Here is a 21,241-nt window from a genome sequence, read left to right on the forward strand (position 1 = left end):
GATATAACGGCAGAAAAATTAACCCCCAATTTGTCATTTTCCATTACGGACAAAATACAAGCAAACAGGTTAATGCGATGCCATAATCTTAAAAGATAACAAAGAGAGCTGCGTTTGAGGCTGCCAAACTAGCAACTATATTTCATTTCATTTTACCCGAGATAATGAAACTATGGCCTGATGCTAGGGCCATCTGGTTTCCTTCCTCATGACAGAATATGAAGATCAAATAATCTGTTCTTCTGCTCGTGAGCTTGGCGGCAGAGTTTCATTTCAGATACGTTCTTACAAGGTTCTGAAGTAACAGGACTTAAGACATAGGAAAATGACAGTTACTTCTCTGCAAGCCCATAACAAGCCAGTATGTCCCTTCCTTTCAGTGACGGGGAGTCCTTTGCTCCCTTAGGTACAACAGCCTTTCCAGAGAGCAAGTCTGTACGCTTCATGAAGGGCTTTCTGTTCCCTCTCTGTGATGGGAAAAAGAGCTCTGAAATCTGCAGTACTCATAAAATACCAACTGCAGAAAGCAGAGGGGGAGGCACAGACACAGAATGCATGCACATGTATTTTCAGAATGGAGTAGCTATTTTAGTTTCGCAATTATTAGCAAAAAGTAATTCCCATAATCATTCCCTTTGAAAATACTATGTAGTTTGGATTTATAGCCAAAGATCAAAATGTTTCACAAGAATCTCCAAACAACTGAGAGTCACAATTCTGCATGGCAATGTTACACACACAGTGAATCACAGAGATTTAAAGACAAGGTCATATGATGTTCAGATATAGCACAGGCTCCAAGCCTGCTATCAGGATTCACTAAAATTAATCCTAAATTCTGGACAGTTCAACTAGCAAGAGGTGTCTATTCAGGCTCTTCTGGCTACATCCACCCCCACCTCCATGATCCTGCCTGGGCTAACAGCTATCTCTGTTCTTTCAAGGATTTACACAGTAACAGCATAAAGTAAGGTGTCCAACCTGATCCATCCATGGTGCTACCACAATAGTCTGCTATTCTGTTCACCTAGTCCCACCTGCTATGGCCAACAATTATTCTACACTTGACCATTAGTATCTTATTAGCACTCATCAGTGACTACTACATTCCTGCCAGCAGTGGTACAGAACGCACTCTTCAGTATGTGTTAGAGTGACTAATACGTATCCTGGCCAACTAAATATGAAACACCTTGTAAGAGCTGCTTAAGTCAAGTTAATCATTACATAGTTCTCAATTAGACTTTTAATTCCCTATGTGTGCTTCCAAGTACAGGAGTTCAAAACTTTCTAAGCCACTGTTAGGAGATTCTGGGTTGCTGGTGCAGAGAATGCCTGCTCCTACTTTGAATTAATCCAAGCCACAACTGGTCTTTCAGTGCAGCCCTCATAGCAGAGGGGCTTGCAAGCAATGCAGGGAGAGTTACAGCACTGCTTACACTACCCCTGTCTCCAACAGTGTCACAGCTGCTGCCTGAGGAACAGCACAAGGAAAAGCATGAAGTGATACTGCCCTTGAAAGTCCTGCCAGCCTCTGCACATCTGTGACTAAAGTATTTTGACCTTGAAGAAGGGCCTGTGTACATATTAACCTTGGGTGTACTCTCCTCCCCACGTCTCCAAAGGAATTTGTTCCATTTTTTTCTGAACTGATGCAAATTTCCAAACCGTGTTCCTTTACAAAGCTATTCCAACTTCAACTCTGTGTTTTGGGGAAAAGATTTCTCTTCATTTGTCCTGAGTCTGGCAGTCTACTAGACTCCATGGGACACACACTACTCTGGCTGAACGTCATTAGCACAGGAAAAACGGGGCTGGGAAGATGAAAGTACAAGGCACTAACACTCACCATGCAGAAGAAGAATCATTTGGGTAGGATGAAATGCAGAAAAGGGTCAATATTAGAGGAGACTGCAGTGAGGGAGATGGAGGCAGCTTGGGGAGAGAAGGGGCTGAAGCACAGCAATGGGTTTGGAAGGAGCAGGGAGTGCTCATGTTACAGCAGAACAGGACACCTGCAGGGACACAGTGACAATTAACTCTGCAGAAGAAACCCTGAAACCTACAAGAAATTCCAATGTAATTTTTCACTTGTTTTTTTTTGGGTCAACAAACAGTCTAGAGAAGAATTTGTGTTTCTGGCTCACATGCTCTCATCCAGTAAGATAACCCTGTACACACTTCTGGGATATATGCAGGAAACATCTATGCCAAAGCAGGAAACACATTCCTGGCTTGTCTCACCAAAAGCACTCAAAATACTAACTGAAAGGATTCTCTAAATAACTCAATCCCTGTAACTCTGGCTTTTTACTTTTATCTGGTTTATTGCAGGCTGTTCCCTTACTTGGGCTGAATGGTCCTCTCCCCATCACAAGACTGAAAATACATTGTTCACATAAATAGATTCAGACCTCCATGCTTATCACATTATTTTACTGATATGTCAGGTTTTCATTACACCCTTTCCATGCATCCAGAAATCCACTACATGGTCTGGCCTGGCTGAAAGACATTGAGGAACAGATGTTTTGCTGGCTCTGAGTTTGCACCACTGAAACTTATGCAGCTGTTTATAAGCTAGGCCCAGAAAATATCAGTCTCTTTAATAAATTACAATATATTATAATGTATTATGAGTATCAAACAGAGAGGCAAGTGTGGTGCATTGAGATGATAATGCGCTGGGCACACTCCATATATTTTTAGGGAACTGCTAGTCTCTCTTTTTTTCCCTGCAGAAACATCTTTAATAAGGAATTATGACAAGCAAGCGTCCTCAACAGCACAACACATGCTTAGTTGCAAAGAAGGAAATCTTGCAGCTGACTCTCTGAATTTCCTTTCCTTATTCACTTTTGTTCTGCATAATACACACACGAAAATCTCCCCAATAAAGGCATTAACCGAGATCATTGTAATGGAAGTTTACTCTCTGTTCTTTCAGCATGAACATCCTGATTTTGAATCCTGATTTTGAATCTCCAGAATAAATCTTTGAGATGCTTTAAGGTTCATATCTACATTTTTTTTTTAGCTTTATGAACCTAGGCACACCATCAAAAATTCTTTGCTTGCTCAGGTATGCTTCAGGTTTTGAAGCACTCCCGTGGAATAAGATCAATAAGATCCAGAGCTCTGTCATCAAGTCTGAGATACACATGCGACAGGAAAGACCTGTAGTTCAAATGCATCAGAGCAGGGAAAGATCTTTGCAAGAAGAGTAAGTTAAGTAGAGAAGACGTGATAAAGAAAGATCGTAATTTTTATTTAGATGTTAATATTTGTCATTGTGAGCCAGTGTGTAAGTATGCCAGAACATGAGCGTGGCATTTGTATCCAGGTTGCCTATTGATTTCCAGGAGGACCTTACTGTGTTAGCTTCAGATCTCCGAAAACCTATCATAGCATCAAATCTGTCTCAAATCACAGCTTGAAATCCATCTCAGTACAAATCAGTGCAGGCACTAGATCCTTCTTAGTTGTTAAAGGAGACTATTGTCTGCCAAAGAGTTTCTGTTTCTACAGTTCCTTTCCTTCTCCCTTTCTAGATTCCAATGTTTCAAAGTGGGTGTTTTTGAAGGCATCCTGCAGCATCCCTGGCTGATCCAACATTTTGGAAAACAGGGACTTCAGAGATACGAATAACAATGGGAACTGAACTACAATTAGTTGTTTCTGGTTGTGAGTAACAGCTGTTGCCTTAACCGCTGAAAGACAACACAGCAGTTTATCATCAACAACTAACACTTCAAAGGGGAACTTTGGAAACTCAGAGTGAACCCATTATACCTTCAGGTTGCAGTAACTGACAACAGTAAGACTCCATTATTTAAAACTTAAAAATAAATAAATAAATAAATAAATAATAAAAAAGGCAGACAGTATCTGCTTCAGGGTGATTTTGTAATTTTCCTTTCTCCTTCCCTTCTTTAAATTTACGTAGTATAGCTCAGCACTACTGTCTCCATGCACCAACAGCGGCACATATGGCTTTTTATCAACCCTGTAAAAGTCTATCTAAATTTGGCTACATTCAAAAAAACAAACAAGCAAACGAAAAAAGGCACCTAGTTCATTTTTCTGTTTAACAATCACTTTATTAAAAAATAAAAATCCCAGCTACAATCACGGGCTAAATTTTGCCTGCACTAGTGCCGAGGCGGAGGCTGCAGGACCGAGGGCATTCTGTGCAAACGCCCTGTCACCTGAACCTGCCGGGGCCAGAACGGAGGGTGCAAGGATGGTCTGCTCTGTGCTACGATTCCCAGCACTCCAACTCACAGAGAGCAAAACGAAACAAGGTCAAAAAACTGAGAACAGGAACAAGAAGGAAAACAGACAGAGAATGAGCAAGAAAAGAAATAGCCAGAGAAGTTATACACACTAAAGCTCCCAAACAGACCTGCGTGCCCTTGGCCTGCACTGGTAGGCCCATAAAGACAACACAGAACGTAGGTGACCTTCAAGTCAAGTTTAAAAGTTTGACTCTGATACATCTGAGAAGGACAAAGCATGAGGTTCTTGCACTATAAATTAGGGTGAAAGCTTTACCTTTATGTCAACTGTAATTTTTATGATAGTCTCTTTTTACATGTTTAGAAAATAAATAAGTAAAAGCAATAACAATATTTACCAAAACCAAGTAGCCAAGAGCTAAGCTTCACCCTGGCAAAATCTTAGCACGTAATTTCTGCCTTCAATATCTTGACTCCATTTTATTAAGAATGATTCCTTTCTTAAAAGACAGAGTTTGCAGGACTGTTCTCTAGCTTCTCTAGCTCTCCTTTCTATGTGGTCCTTTCCTAAGTGCTAAAGTCTTTGGCCATCTTCTTTCCTCCTTCACACTCTGTCAGCATTGACTGACTGCCTTTGACTATCAGCCTTCATACTAACAGCTCTCAGATGACCTTCTCTGCTCCAAACTTGTAGTTGTCTCCAGTCCACTCAAAAGCTTTTTATTCTTCTCCTTTTTGATGCCTTTCAGCTGATGTGCAACCAACATAAATTCTGTGCAACTAGAAATGAGCTCCCGAGGCATCCTGTCTCCATCAAAATCACAGATTATGCTGCTATTCTCATTGTCATCCAGACTCATAATCTGAATGTGCTATTGAAGTAAACTATCTTCCTAGATTTATCCATTATGTCAAGTCAAAAATATTTTCTTTTCATTCTATAAACTCATCACAAGATCTTTCCTTTCTGCTCATATCACAACATCTCTGCCTTCCCTCAACGATTTCATCTGTGTATACAGCTCCACCAAAACCAGAGCACGCAACACAACTGCCAGACCAGGGGGAGGGAAGGAAGGGATGGGACACAACAGACTTGTAAACCTTACTGAGATGAGAAAAGGGAAGATGAGAGTGGAGGGAGCAAACACACAAGTAATGTTATTGCCACCCCCAATAAGGAGTTCAAAATGCATAACCATACAAAGAATAATCACTGCTTGACAAGAAAAAAAACAATATTAAGCGATCGCTTTCTTCTATGCCCTTCCGACATCTATGCTGGAGTTAAGAACACACAGACAGTTTAAAAAAAAAAAGAGAAGGAATTCAGAAGTGCAAGGTGGAATCAAACGATCACAAATGCATCCTAGCAGCTTCTCTTCTGTGCTCCACAGCAGTGAACCTATCCCCTCTTCAACATGAAGCAGCAAAAAGGCTCTGCTGATAAAACAGCAGAAACTCACCAAGTCCAAATTCAGCACACACTGTCAGATACCCTTCAGATGTTATATTTTTGTTCAGAAAAAAATGATGAACTTGCTTTCCTTCACCACAAAGCTGCTTCACAGGACTGCATACCTGGGAGCATGAGAGGGAAACCCTATATCAAAACGAAAAAAGCTAAATCTATTTTACTAAAGCAGAGCAAATCTAGAGAAATTTCAGTATTTCTCACATGTAGACTATGAAATTAAATTTAAATGCATATTAAATTGAAAATTATTAAGACTCATCACTAGAGACATCTGCCTCACAGATGCAATTCAAGCTCCAACAAGAAAAGGGCTTATAAAACCTTCATAATTGCTATTTTAAAGTGCAAAAAACTTCACTATGTGAAAAATCAAACATATTCTTTTGATATGCTGAACAGTGAGTTGATAAAATTTGCAGTATGCACAGCACTGCACTTCCAACACAAACATCAATAAGAAAATCATTCTATTTAGCCAACATTACTGGATAAAAACTCCTATTTTTTTTATTAAAAGATTGCCTGACACCAGTGGAATGTAAAGTTAATAAACAATCTTGATTGCCTTCAAAACAAACCTCCTGAGAAGGTTTTAACTATAAAATATTCCCTCCTAAATCTTCCAGGAACTTGCTACCTATGATACCTACAAATGAACAAAAGCCTTGAAAAAAAATAAACCAAGGTCTAATTCAGCAAGATACATTTTGCGTCCACTGGCTATAAGGGAATACAGAAGGACAGGTACCAGGCCAACACAGCGCACTGAAGGGCAATGGCAATTAGTGCCTGATACATTAAGGCTTCACTACTACTCCTTCTGAAACGGCGCGCGGGCGCCGGGCTGCGGGACAAAGGCTTCACAAAGCCAGGCCTCCTTCCCACGCGCACGGGCAGGAGCACAAGGAGCCGGGAAGCAAGCGGGAGAAAGGCCGGGATAGACACGGCCGCCCCGCACCCCTGAATGGGGCGCACAGGGAGAACCAGAAACACTATTCACCCAATTGAAGAAAGGAATCTCAGCGCTGGAATAAAACTGTTATCATTTTACTGCTCGCATACAAAAAGATCATAAAGAGGAACCTGAGGAACTGTTGACCTATGAGGCTCCTGCCGACAAGCTACAAAGTTTTCCCTCAGGTCCCGAACAATCGGCTCGCTGCACACCCGCATCTCAGGCAATCAATGGAATATGCAGACCTTCAATCAGCCCCTGCCACAAAAGGCTGCCCTTTGTGATAAATGAGCCTCTGAACAAGATTCTAATATAACTTACCATTATAGATGGTATTCATCAACTCCGAAAGCTTTTGAGTTAGGAGAAAAAGGGCTTCTTCATGTTAAGATCATGTTTAACAGACACACAAAAGAATATATGTATAGGCAGGAATTTCAGTGAACAATAATATACCTGAATACATCTTTCTTGTGTTGGAGCTCTGATCGTCTGTAGTAGCTCGAACTGTAAAATCCACTGTCATTTTTTACTTGTATTTCTTTTGTCAGTGTTTGTCAGCTTTTAAACGGCTGGTGGAAGAACATCGCAGCACATGCCAATTAGCTGCATTCCCAAGCTACTGTAACGAATAAAAAGTCTAACACTTTCCAGTGGCAATCAGGCTTCCCAACAAAAGGCCGATTTTAATTTCATTGTCCGCAACAAATTTGGAAACTTCAACTGAAGCTGCCTGGCTAATTTTAATCACAAGGCATCTTTTCTGGTTCACTGATAGACTAACTCATGCAATCAAGTCTAACAGAAACCAGTTGCATCTCAGGGACTTGGCTCAGACTAGTTGAAGAAGCACTCAGATTTGTAGAGAAAAAGGAGGTGTCAAGCAGTGGCAAACCAAAGGGCACGCTTATATTAACTGTCTTTTCTTCAGGGGGGATTTTTGCGATCTAGAGACCATTGATCTCTGCCTATACAGTGCCAGTACCGACATTCTCTGCTGAGGGGCTGGAGACCTCCGTAACTCAGCCCACACCATCGCCCTGCTGAGTTGCTGCGTGGCAGTGGCCGCACAGACATCACTGCCACTGAAGTTAGGGTTTTGTTCATACTTCAGATAATGCCACAGTGACTGCAAAATGCTATATTTACAATTTACAAGTTCACTTTTTCCACGCTACTACTGAATACCGCCTTGGTTTCTCTCTTTGCCACTAGTTTTGGCCAGAGGATAGAGTGGCTAAAGGCCCCTGCAGCTCTTCTGCGGGTGAATTTTCTCTCAGTATTGACCCCTGCACATGGCTATTTAGTTTTTCAAAAGTCTTTTTTGAACAACTCTTACGTTTTGTTTTCCCTTCTGCATTCACCTGACAACTCACAGCTCCTGAAAACTGTTGCTGCAACTCACTCCCCCACCTTTTTAACTAGCTTTTCTGAACACCAGGTTTGGGGAAAAAAAAAAAAAAACACAAGAAAGACAATTTAAAATATCTTTGTTATCCATGTAATTACAGACCTAATTCAGAAATCATTAAAAATACTTCATGTCTTTTACTTATTGCCTAAGCTTAAGTAAGCAGCCAAAGTCACTTCTACAGAGAAAGCGTAGGAAATTGAGACTATAAGCTTATAACTCGAGCTACCAGAAGCACATAGCAACACTGACTTTAATTCCACATCATCATTACAGACCAAGTCCTAAAACAAAATTTGAAAATTGTGGGGTGAAGAAAAAGACAAAACCAGGTTAATCTTGATGAATCTAATAAAAAATGAGCACTGGTCATTTTAACCAACCTCCTCCACAATTCAATTTTCACAGATCTGAAACAATGTACAAAAAGATCCTTATGCATGTCAAAAGCATCACCTTACAAGTCAAAAAAAAAAAAAAAACCCACTAAAAATTCACAGAGGCTTTCCTGGGATTGTACAAATCACACCACCAGGATAAACCCTGCCATTGCTGTAGAGGACATGACCCAAATGAAGATTTTGCTCTTTCAGGCAACAGCCATTTCAGCCACACTGACACTCACAGTGTAAGTATTTCCTTATTTAATCATAACAGGATCAGCTTATACCAGTTGTGCTCAACTTGTGTGAAAGAAACACAGCCCAGCGGTTTTGACCCATCATTGTTTGCAATATTAGGGGAAACTGGTGACAGTTTTAAGGAACTGGCATATCCACTGTCTTCCCACACATCACTCCAACCTTTCAGAGATGTTTTAACACAGAACACACATTAAATAGCTCCAGTGAATAATTCAGTACTACAGGATATCCACTTCACAGACAAATTAAGAAAAGATGCAGTTGAAGAGCAGAGAAAAAAAAGCACAATTAACTTAGCAAAACGGATCTCAAACAAGCAGGTGTTGAGCAACTCAAGAATGTATCTAAAGAAAAGTGAGAGAAAAACCACAGCACGGTCCCCTCTATCTGCAAGTATGGCTAACCATTGCAGGGGGGAATGGAATATAGAATCCTTAGAAGGACTGAGCTACTCCAGGACACGGACTGATAACACTTTGGCAGTCTGCAGCTGTAGGTCTCAGAGCGAGCTTTTCACGTCACGCAGTAATCAAAAAGGACAAGTGTTACTAGTTACCAGAAAGGAACAGAGAAGAAAACATCACTATGCTACCCAAAAAAAAATGCTACACCTTTAAATACTACACACTAATTCAAGTTCTACCCACAGTTCCCAAAAAGAGAGGTACAGAAGAAGACAACAAGGATACAGTATGAAGAACAAATTTAGTTTTAGGTCTGAAGAGTCAATTAGGGGACATGATAGAAATGTATCAAACATGAATGCTGTAAATATGCTGAATATTTAATGACCATTCACTCTTTCTGTTTTCAAGTAAGAGTCAAAACATGATCAGCAACAGCTTTAAAGACCAAGAACCTAATCGTACATATGATGCACAAACCCACAAAACCCACTTGTTACATGTTCCAGATGCCACCAGCATCATTGATTTCAAGATTAGACAAGTTCATGGAAGAGACAGATTCATGAAGAGATCAGCAAGAGAGTGTCCTGTTTCTCCCACCATCTTTGAAAGAGCTCATACACTTACATGATTAAAGGCCAATATTAGACCTGCCTCCTTTACGCCTCCTATTCCAGATGACTAATAGAGCTAATTCTAGATCCTCCTCAAGCCTCAACTAAGAACAGAAAAAGATCTGTTCCCCACCACAGCTCTCTCCTCCACCCCATAAATCAGTGGAAGACAGATGAAAAGAGGGGTATTTTATCCTGGAAGGAAAAAAGAGCTTCTGTCCAGACTCCTGGTGTAACTGTGTCTAGTTGTAGCTACCTTTTTCCTGACTTCTCCTGCACTGAAGCACATTCCCAGACACCTACTCTTCTCCTACAATTCACAGCCAAGCTATTGAACCCCATTAAAATGTCAAGAAAGTTGAGGGACAGTGGACAGTGACCATAGTTTTTTGGCACATATATGCTCTATTTCACAATCTTCTTTTTTTTTTTTCCCCCCTCACATTTCTTTTATTTCCCATCTCTGCTGCTGCACTTTACTCATTCATAGTTGTATCCTTTCTTTCCTCAGTAAATCCTCATAGTACCTGCTATGATGTTTTTTAAAGCTCCCAGTTTCTTAAAATTAAAGCTGGCAGTAGATGTCCTTACTCCCAGCTCACTCCACTTTCAGTTTGTTTCAGACCTGACCACATATCAATAGCTACACTGGAATCACCACTCCTTTTTTGTTCATTACTTGTTTTTAAGGGAATTGGTCTCACATACAAAACTAAGGTCAAATTCTAAGCTTACCACTACTCCTGCACCCAAAACAACAACAAAAATGTCTACTGATTTTAGCCACAAAAGGGCCAGTAGCAAATGAGATAAAAACTTCTGATGAGACATTAGATCATATTAGAAATGTGTTGTAACTATTGAACTCTTTTTTAATCTGCATTTGACATTCACACTTAAAGCAAGCTATATTAATGATTTATGGATTGGTTTTGGTTTGTTTCAAAAACTAGAAGGGAAGCAAACTAATTTAACTTAGAAGCTCTAGTCACCCCTATCAGGAAAACACTCTCATGAATGTGCAAAAGAAATAAGCAAAGGAAAAGCACATAAAACTAAGTGAAGTCCAAGGCCTGTGATGATAGGAGGACTCATGCAAAATGCCCAGGCCCACATTCTCCAGTTCCTTTTGCTGAGAGCTTTTACTAGAACCACGTGCCTCTCCATTCAGCACAAGGTTCTGGAATGACACTTTGGAGGAACAACAAAATCCAGCTTCTTGCAAAGTATTTTGACAGTGCACAGCCTGTATATGGCATACCAGTGGATCAAACACATACACCACTCAGCTACCCCCGATACTCCTGCAAAAAAAGTGTGTTTGAGTAATCTTCTGAATATACAATGTTGTCTTATTTATGTCAATTTTTTGGCACTGGGTAGACTATTTGGAGATGAGCTCACATCGGGTATATCAGTATCATGGTCTTCTGTGTCTTTAAGCAACTAGTGCTGGTAATCTGTAGCTGATGTGCAGTTAAAATACCAGGATATATTGTCAGAGTGCAGCTAAGAGCCAAATCATTATATCTAGGTAGATGTTTGCTTTTATAATTTTCCCTTTTTTGAAACTGCCTAAATACAAATGTTACTGGACTCTTAAAGTTGCAACTGCAAAGCTGTAAGAACAATTCCGTTCTGGCCACTTAAACCAGAATTAGGACTTTGGTTTGTCAGCAACCCCAGTGACATGAAGCTAGCAGGGGGCTGCCTAATTTCAAGCGTTCACCAGAGTTTCCACGACACACGGGCCCCAAAGCCGTCCCAGGACGTACGGAAACACAGCTCCCGCAACAGCCTGAGCAGCAGGAGCTTCTGGGCGTTGGGAGGCTGCTGTGCTTAGTCCCATCACCACCACATAAGCTGCTTTAGAGAGTTAAACAAATTATTTGAGCGGCAAGGATGCATAGGAAGTGAGGAGTGATATTTAGCTATTTGGTTTAGCCATCTGCTTAAAGCCATCGTGGTGCTTTTGGGAGTTGCTATGTTAAAACAGGAATCTGTTCACTACAAGACTTAATTATTTTGCCCTGGACCAGTTTAAAGGCCAAATATTTTACAATATCAACCATAACAGTGTGAGAGGGTTTTCTTTTTTTTTCTCCTCTCTCTCTCTTTTTTTGTTTTTTAAACCTTTAGAGGGGAATCTCAGAAATTATTATGATAATCAACAGGCAACAGAGCATATCCTCATATGGGATTTCCTCATCCCAAAGTTAATCCTGAAACAACCTTCACTCAGTTTAAATTCTGACACTGCAGGGATTCACAACAAATAAATCTCAAATTCAAAAGCAAAGTATATTTATTTGAGATTAAAAACGCTATTGCAGCATTACCACCTCTGAACAAGGAGAAAAACAAAAACAGTAATTTGAATGCAACAGCCTTTAGTTGCTCAAAAGCAGTGCAAGTGGTACCGATGCATACACATCGTTTATTATTTTTCATCTATATTTGATGCTTAAACAGACCTGAAAGTCTGCAACAAGTGGAAAGTCCAGTGGGGAGAGAGGAGCGACACCCAAACCCACTGCTCCTTCCAGAGTCGGGCTGCTCCAACCCTCCCACGCACTTTTCATGTTCTCGTGTCACCTCTAGCAGATTTTATGGAGTTAGAAGGCCGATTGCTATCTTGCATTGACTTCCAAGGAATGCTGTGCTCTAGTAAATTGACTCCAGATGCTGAAAAACGTCCACACGCAAAAAGGTGTATATTTTGATTTTTTTTTTTTACTTGAATAAAATGATATAAAACAAAAGGGGTTTTATTCCGTTTGTTAAGGCTCATTTTTAAGGAGGCTGCAGTACTAAACAGCTGCAAGTAAACAAGCACCAGCTGCATCTCCCTTCACCTTCTGTGTGCAGCAAGAACTGCATTTCAGAAAGATCTACTCGACCTTCAGCAAAGGCACCTCTAAAGCAAACATTAAGTTCTTCAACAAAGACATCCAGTACGAGAGAAATCTTAACTGTTTCAGAGTGTCTCCTTATTCCTTCTCCTCAGTCCATCTTAAATTCTGTGTTTTAAACATAGAATTCTATGTTTTAATCTATATGTTTTTAGGAGGGGACAGAGATCTAATACCAAGCAAACACAAAACTCTCTAAGTACGTTTTCCTAACTGCCCTGATCCTTTTTGGACACAATACTACTAACACTACATACCTTCACTCAATGTATCTGCAGAGAATCAACTCCCGCTAAAGCAGCCAGTTAGTTTCTTTACTATGCAGGGCAATACAGAGAGCAAAACATCTACATCTCATTCACAGACTGTAGTTTACCCCTATCTAAAATAGGTGAGTTCTTATGAAGAATTCAAACCAAACCTCAAAAATATACAAGACACCTTGTGGGCTGGCAGGTCAAACATAACCTAAAAGCAAACAGATTACCCCACGCCAGGAAAAAAAAAAAAAAAAAAAAATCACGATAGACTTCTTTGAAAACCTCCCAGAAGCAAAGATTTATATCTGAATTTGAAAATTAAATACAGCAACTTAACTAGCCCTAAGCCCCTCAAATGCACTTTCTCCTCTCTCTGCCAGTATAAGTCTAGCTAATAATACACATCTTACACCTACAGTTATTTACTATGCTTCACCAAGATTGTATTTTGATGTCAAATCTGCAGATAATTCTGGGCAAAAACCAGTATGTCCAGAACTTACTTTAATCTTTATTAAATTTGGATTTGGAGAGAAGATTTAAAAACTTAAATAAAAGCAGAATTTAAACAGTTGTGTAAAAAATACTGCTTTTCTCCTAAAATAAACATTACAAATTTCCTTTTTTGTAAATGAATGATGCAGAAGATAACTCAAAAACACCATGCATTTCCCTTCCATGTTCCTATGTCTTTTTGTAGGGTTCATACAGGAGATTTTTTGTCCTTTTTTTCTTTCTTGTATATCCCAGAGGTACTGTACGTATGCAACCAATCTAAAGATACCACTTGCTGCTGATTATCAAGGCTTTGGAAGTACATCATCATCTTGATGTGTAGATAGAGATCTACTGAAGTATTTTAAATGCAGCTAAAACTGAATGCCGCAATTCACAGTATGATTTGTGACTCTAATTCAAGAATGCAATCTCCAAAACCTCTATTTTAATCCATCAGACACTTACGCTGTCAGGCAACAGCACCAACTAACTAAGCAGGAAAGGCCCCACTCGTGCAGGTTCCAAGCCCTTGCCCGCTATTAACAGGCCTAAGCAGCTTAACACACTACCCCTACCTCAGTTCTTAGAATTTATCTTCCCCTCCTCCTTTGGGAAATGTTATCACTTCAGAAAGCCCTTATTTCTATTGGCACTTAAAAAAATGATTTTTACAATTTTTGAGAAAGCAAAAATTGTAAGCTTTTCTTTTTTAATTGAAGCTTTCTATCAAAACCTCCAAGAGGTCCTAGAGTCCTGCATCATTCACAGAAGAGCTAACTTGAGTAGAATGTACAATCAGCTGCTTCCCAGGAAAGCCGGGCAGCACACGGACTTAAATCCTAGAAAGACTGAGTAATTCTTGCCTGCAGCAGCTTAATTAACCACTACGTATTGGTATTTTTATTTTTCTGACAAGAACTTGCTTTTACAGAAAATGGAATATTCTTCACTATGTAATTACAGATGTTAAATTCTGGACCAAGAATATTACCTCTACGTGGGTAACAACTGTGATCACATTGCCTTTTAACACTGTTTCTGTTTGAAAAAAAAAAAAAAAAAAAAAAAACCCTCAAATCAAGCTTTATCAAAGAACTCAAGATTCTCTTCAAAAAGAATAGTCTTTAAAACCTCAATCACTGTATGACTCTGTACCTATAAGAAAGTGAACAACAAAACTAAATATGGAACTCTACTAATTGCACGATAAATGGTATAATTTAAAGTAATGCAACTTCAACTTTTCTATTCCTTTGCATTTCTTAATAGAATATCACAGGGATGACATCAGCCTTTTTTCCCTACGTCTCAGTGAGTTAATGTTTGGTTCTCCATCATTATTCTGCAGTTTTTCATAGATGTTGTTTTCAAAACACACCTCTAAGTGCTTTGCTCAGCGTTTGTTGGAATAAAATTGTTTATTAGTCAAGGAATTACTACTCGTTACATCCAAGTACATTTCTTGTAAAGTATTTTTTTTAAAGCAAGCCACAGAGAACCCTCACAGCAAGCAGGGAAAGTCTTCCTTTCTTCCAAATATTTGAGAAAAGCACAGAACATACCAGGCTGAGAAATAATCTTTGCAGACCCACATTGCATGACAATCTCCTACTCGCCCCTATCTGTTGAGATGCATTATTTGTCCAGTGACAGTTACAGGCCACACAGAGGCCAAATGCTATTCTTTGTGTCTTTAATCGAAGGGAAGCACAGAACTGTATTAGATTCATGAATTATAGAGGCAAAAAAGAATTTGTGATCATGATGTGAAACTCAGTTGTAGAGTTTCGCTGAATAATATCTCGCCTTTGAATCCAATAAAAGCATGTGACTAAAGCACAGCTTTCAAAAAAAGTACTACATTTAAACATTCAGAGCCATTATTGGAAGCTATACTTTGATCATGTTATAACCTTTTGTGAGGTTAAGTATTAGTACAGAATTTAATTTTCAGTTCCCTATCTGATAGGCACATTCAGACAAACTCAGTCCTTAATCTTTCTACAATAACAGAGTTTTTCCAGTTCTTTAATCCTTCTCATGGCTCTTCTCTGAATCCTCTACAGTTCATCAAGATCCTTTATGTTGAGCAGATAGCAGAACTAGACACAACACTGGAAGAGCAGGCCCATTCAGAGCCTCCTTCCCCATATGTTTATGAGTTTGCTCTTCATATATTCAAAGCTTTTAAAGTCCCAGCTCTGCACTGAAAGCTCAGACATAACTGATTATTCATCATCACCCTTCATAGTCCTTCCTTCCCCTCCAAAGAGCCTCCCTAGCCTGCATGTATAAATTACTCTTTCTCAGGTATAGTCTTTTCAGTTAGCTATAATAAAAGAAATACCATTAGTTTGTATCATGTACCAAGACATCTATTTTATTTCATCCTCATACCCAGAAATTTGCAAAAATCACAGAATTTTCCAGGAAATGCCATAAAGGTGACAACTAATGCTCAAGGGCCACACAACCCCAAAAGCACCACATCTGATTCAATAATTCTGTGATTAAAACTGAATTTTGAGACTTACCAGTTTAGTACATTCAATGTAAAGACTTGTTGCTTTTCTGTCATTAAAATGTCATGTTCTATCAACTTACATTATTTGTAGATGTCCACTGTACCATTATCCTTATAAATATTAAAAAGAGATTGTAAAAAAACCCACACTAATAAAACTTAGTTTCTACAAGCCAAACTAACCATCATTAATAATTACATCTTTACATCTCTTAATATCTATCTTTCTTGCATCAGATACATCGCAGTTCCCTAACGTCAGCTTTCTGCTAGTCCCCTAAAACCTCTCTAGTTTTAAAGACCCACTGACATTAACATGTGACAATTTGAAAGCGTGTGAATGTAAGATACTCATTATCAGGAAATGTCAATTTACTATTTCTAGCTGCCATTGCCGATAACACCTGTTTTAGTTAACATTTGGGGTTCAGGAGGAACCTATTTCATGATAATCCCTGTCTTCATAAGCTTCTACTGCTCCATTTAATTTCTCCCCAAATATTTAATATACACTCCATGTCTTCCACAGGATCAAATCATTTTTATCTAGTAATGGACCAGCACCATTTCCGCGGGGCTTGAAAGCATGAAAACATTCTCCCGGACTAGACTTTTGCCTTGTGTGTTTCCTACAGAGTGTGCTTTGTCCTAAAAGCTCATTTATTGCTACAAGTATAAATTTCTCTTTTCCGTTCCCTCTCTCGGAGCACAAACTGGCTCTTTAAACACAGCAAGACTTCTTGGCCTACTTCTGCTTCTGAGGCACCAAGGAGATAAACATAACGGCCCAAACTGTTTCAGAATATATCTGACTAAATTCCTTCTCCCGCTAGATTTAGTTTGCAAGTAAATCAAAGGCCACAGGGGCCTAAACAAAACACCATAAGCAAAGATTTGACAGGAGCTCTGAAGGATGCAAAGTCTCCAGGAGCACCACTTCAAGCAGCTGCTCTAGTAGCAGCTCAGAGAGCTCCTGGTTGATATATCAATATATATTGATAGACACGAGCACTGATCAGGTAGTATGGTGCAGAAATGAGATGTGGCAAACCAAATGCGATGCTGCTACAGCCATGACTTGCAGGAGGGATTCCAGGCAAGGGGCAGAGGAGGGATTTGGAAAGTATGGACTATTACTTCCTGACCGTTTAAAACCCATTCAACCTTTTCTAGGTGTGGTAGAGGGTACAGGTTGTCAATAAACTCTTATTGTCTAAAGTAGCTCCATTGTTACAGGAAGAGAGGTTCTATAAAACATTAATATAAAAATTCCTTTTCACTCTACCAACTATTTAAACCACTTTTTCACTCCCTTGGGTACACTACTACTACTCATGGTGCATCTCCGACCGTACGAAGCAGAACAGAAATTCTATGGAACAGAGAAAGCATCTAGAGGGGAGAAATCCTTCTACAAAGACAGCAGGATGTACTTACTCTAAATGTAAGTTTTATGTGTATAAATTTCACATGATGAAGCTGTATCATCATACAACATCTCACATGTGAACACCAAGCAGGAACCAGAACACCACACAACTGCAAAGTAAACAGGCTCATTCAGTGAATGGATTTTTAAGGGTATGGGTCAGTTTCTTCAAGATGATTACAATTCAGGAGGGATTAATAAAAAATTGAGAAGCTGATTCTCAAAGACCAATCAAGTCTTGAAAAGGTGCCTCAAAAGTTTTAATTAGTACTAACTCATTCCTGATCCTGTTTCACTAAAATAATGAGGCAACTCCAAATTCGGTCAGTAAAAAAATATGCTTTGATTTTCCATGTATTTTCTCTTACTACATTTACATGCACAAAAGCTTAACAGTTTCAGAGCAAAATCTACATACGAACCTGATATCCACTTATATGTTCCCAATGCTTAGATGCTTCCAATATCTTGATAATATTCATAAACTTTGACTCATTCAAGTAACATCAAGTGTCCACAATAGTAAACTGACTTATACCCAAAACATGCTTATGACGAAGTGAGGAAAAAAGCACTACCATCATAATAAGAAAGGATAAATGGGGAGAAAACTTTAAAACAAAATGCCTAGGCTCGAACAGAAGTTTGCAATTGACTTTAGATACCATACTTAAAGGCAGCAACTTCCAATCTGTACATTATTTAATTAACTTTTCAAAATCTTTGGAGTAAATCATTGTTTTATAGGACAGATCAAACTCTAGATTTCCAAATAACTTCTAAACAGACAGCTGAAGATGTAAGGTGAATATTATGATAAAAGAAATGAAAAAGCAAAACAACAAGTCTTACATGGTATTTCCATCCATGTATTTCAAAGCTTTTTACAAAGATGATCAACATCACCCGCATTTTATAGATGGAAGAGTGAGATCTGTAAGGAGGAGGAAGGGAACAGGGTGGAACTGGCTAGGAAGGGCTCTGGTCTCAGTGCTGACAAGATCAGAAAGTTCAAACCAAACAGAAAGGAGGAACCACGGGTCATTTACTTCAAACAAAGGTCCTGTATTTCCATCTGTTACCACAACTATGACAAAACATTGCCCATCACAAAGGGATCATATTGGGATGAGAAAGTTTACACCAAAAGATTTGGAATCCTGATCTAAAGCTGCTGAAGGGTATCATGCTGGATAAGAAAATCAAGGTAACGTTTTAAAAAATTTTTTTTTTAGTTGACTTTAAAAGTCCCAGTTTCCTGTCCATTTTCTGAAACTATTCCTCCTTATCGATTCCTAGGAAAAGAAGTCTTTTGAATCTAACTTCCACTGTTTCTATCATTATTTCCCTTTAAAATCAGAGATTTACCTCTACTCTGTATCTTTGTTAAGTAACACGCTTCTGAGATCAGGTACACTTTTTAAGAACAAGCCTTGTTCTGAAAGAAATACAGAGTTTCCGTTTTGGAAATATTTATTACTCCCTAAAGCATGCATTGCTAAAAACCTGGAATACAGTGCAAATATGGAATACAAAAGCATAAAATCCTGCCCACAACTAAAATTCAAGCTCCATTTCTCCTTCTTCCTCAATAAAAAAATCCACCAGAACAACAAAAACAAAATCCCAAATTTATGCAAAATGGTTATTAAATAGTGTGCATAGTATTTTTAAAACCAAACACAAAAAGCCCTTGAAGAAAATGTTGCAGCTTTGGACAGCATTCTGAATGGCCATTCCGCAGAACAGAAAGCCTCTCAACAGCCCAAATTGCAAACACATTTAGAACAGAGGAAGAACAAACCAGCCAATTTCAACTGCAAAAAGCACACAAGAACATGAAATCATCACCCAGCTGCAGAGGGGGCCAAATTCAAATTATCCCATCACATGTTTTGACTGATAATTTCTCTATATGGATTTTTAATTAACTGAGGTCTAAAAAAATAATTGGGAGACAATATTCAGTAATTTCCGCAGTTGACATGCTTGAATACCAATTTTGTTCTCTATAGGTAACCAAACATAAAGACTCTACAGCCTCATATACTACTACTTATTTTAGCTAAACCCTTTCCAAACAACACTGGTTTTACAGCAGGTATCTTTTTCCCTGCAGCCTCAAAAAGCTGCATTTACACTGAACATAGACTCATCCGTCTACTACATCCAGCTAGAGACTAACTGCAGCTATACATGGAACTGAACATACTCTTACAATAATCTTATTCTATGCAATAAAACTTTTAACGCTCATATTCTGCTTTTGACTTTTCTCTGAGACCACTTTTGAGATACTTAAAATAATACTCTGTTCCTGAAAAGCTTATTCACAATTGAGGCTAAAATTACAAACACATCTTTGGAGATAAGAAAACAAATCTAATAAAGGCCTACCTGAACCCACTGGAGATGAGCCAACACTTAGACTTTGTAAACTTCCATTCCTGAGCAAAGTTGGAGATTTCTGAAGTCCAGAGCTTGTCACACTTCCTGCAGCAGATGCCACAGATGAAGTTGGGGAAGCGGAAGAAACTGAAAGATGGGAAATACTTTCTTGACTTTTATTTCCTTTGGGTCTACCAGGCCCATGCTTATTCTGCTTATTTCCTTTCCTCTTCTTCTCTGTTACAGTTTCTTCTTCTATTCCAGAAGTTTGAGCTCGTTTGTATGCTGTAGAAGTAAGGCTTGAGTTACCTAAGTCTCCAGGTGAGTTGTCAAAGTTTTTAGATTGTGAAACAGCTGAAGGGAGACCGATTAAGGAACTGAAACAATTGACACCCCCTTCTTGACTCCCAGTCTCTCCTTTATGTACATCTTTGGTTGATGAAGTCTGTTGAGAATGACTGTAACTGTCACTTCGCAGATCTGTTTCCGTAAAACTCAAAAAATCCTGGGGAGACTGAACTAAACTTCCAGAAGATGACTTTATGCTCCCAGGAGTGCTCAAAAAACTACCTAGAGAAAGAAGAAAAAAAATAAAAGTATAAAATGACTGATGATAAAGATTAAAATCTTAGAAAACAAATTTAAATGCAGCTTTACAAAAAGTGTTACCAAAAAGTACAGTAGCTCATTCCCTTTTTTTTTTTTTTTTTTAATGTTAGTTTGCTGATCTTCCCTCTGCCAGACCCAATTCTCAGATTCACTATGTTTAGGGCAAAAGTTAAAAACATCTAAAAGGAGAAGAGTAACTCGGCCTTTTCAACACCTTTGATATTCCCCCCAGTTCTGAAGTTGTAACAAACACTGTAAGTCACAGAAGTTTCTTTAGAATAGACCATTTTATTTGAAAAGCCTAAACCTGGCACGCATGTGCTGGGATCACGTTTCCAGCGAGTCCGCAGCCTTCCTTGATGTTCTGCCTAAGCCCAAGGCCCGGCGTGGGTCAAGGGAGCAGCAATTGCACTGAACTTCCCCTGGTTGCCTCACAAGAGGCATTTCTCAGAAGAACAGGAGAGGGGTAAAATGAATGAAAGTGGCACTTCAAGGCTTCTTTACACCACCACAGACCTGTGAAGTTCTTTTGTGTTCTTTTTGCAACAGAATTATATTGCTTCTGTAATATTTGGAATGAGGTCACTTCAGCACGCTGTTAGCATACACAAGATGGAAAGGGCGGCCTACTCAGGAGGCAGGCACCGATACTGTACGTAGTGCAGACACCAATCCTTCCCCTGAAATTCAGTGGTTTTCTATGGGTGGCAGCAGCAGCTCAGTAAAGCCTGCATTATCTACTGGCAATTACAATCTCTTTAAGAAAGTAATCCTAAACATGATAGCATAAATAATTAGTTAGGATTTAAAAAATAGCTTGTTTTCTGAACCATTAAAAATAGTCCTTTAAAAAAATAATATTTTATCATTAGTGC

At 39.0% G+C, this 21,241-nt stretch overlaps 1 protein-coding gene across 2 annotated transcripts in view; it reads right to left on the reverse strand.

Moving 5' to 3' along the window:
* The window catches only part of MLLT10 (MLLT10 histone lysine methyltransferase DOT1L cofactor), a 116,987-nt gene that overhangs the window by 31,098 nt on the left and 64,648 nt on the right, over window positions 1–21,241 (reverse strand). For both annotated transcript variants that reach the window (XM_088533977.1, XM_088533978.1), the window contains one exon: window positions 19,767–20,327. In XM_088533977.1, coding sequence (XP_088390103.1) covers window positions 19,767–20,327 — 561 coding nt within the window. The remainder of the gene's footprint in view (window positions 1–19,766; window positions 20,328–21,241) is intronic.

The sequence above is a fragment of the Tinamus guttatus genome, unplaced genomic scaffold (genome assembly GCF_059628265.1).
Source record: "Tinamus guttatus ecotype Peru unplaced genomic scaffold, ASM5962826v1 Tinamus_guttatus_pri_ptg000530l, whole genome shotgun sequence".
Lineage (NCBI taxonomy): Eukaryota > Metazoa > Chordata > Aves > Tinamiformes > Tinamidae > Tinamus > Tinamus guttatus.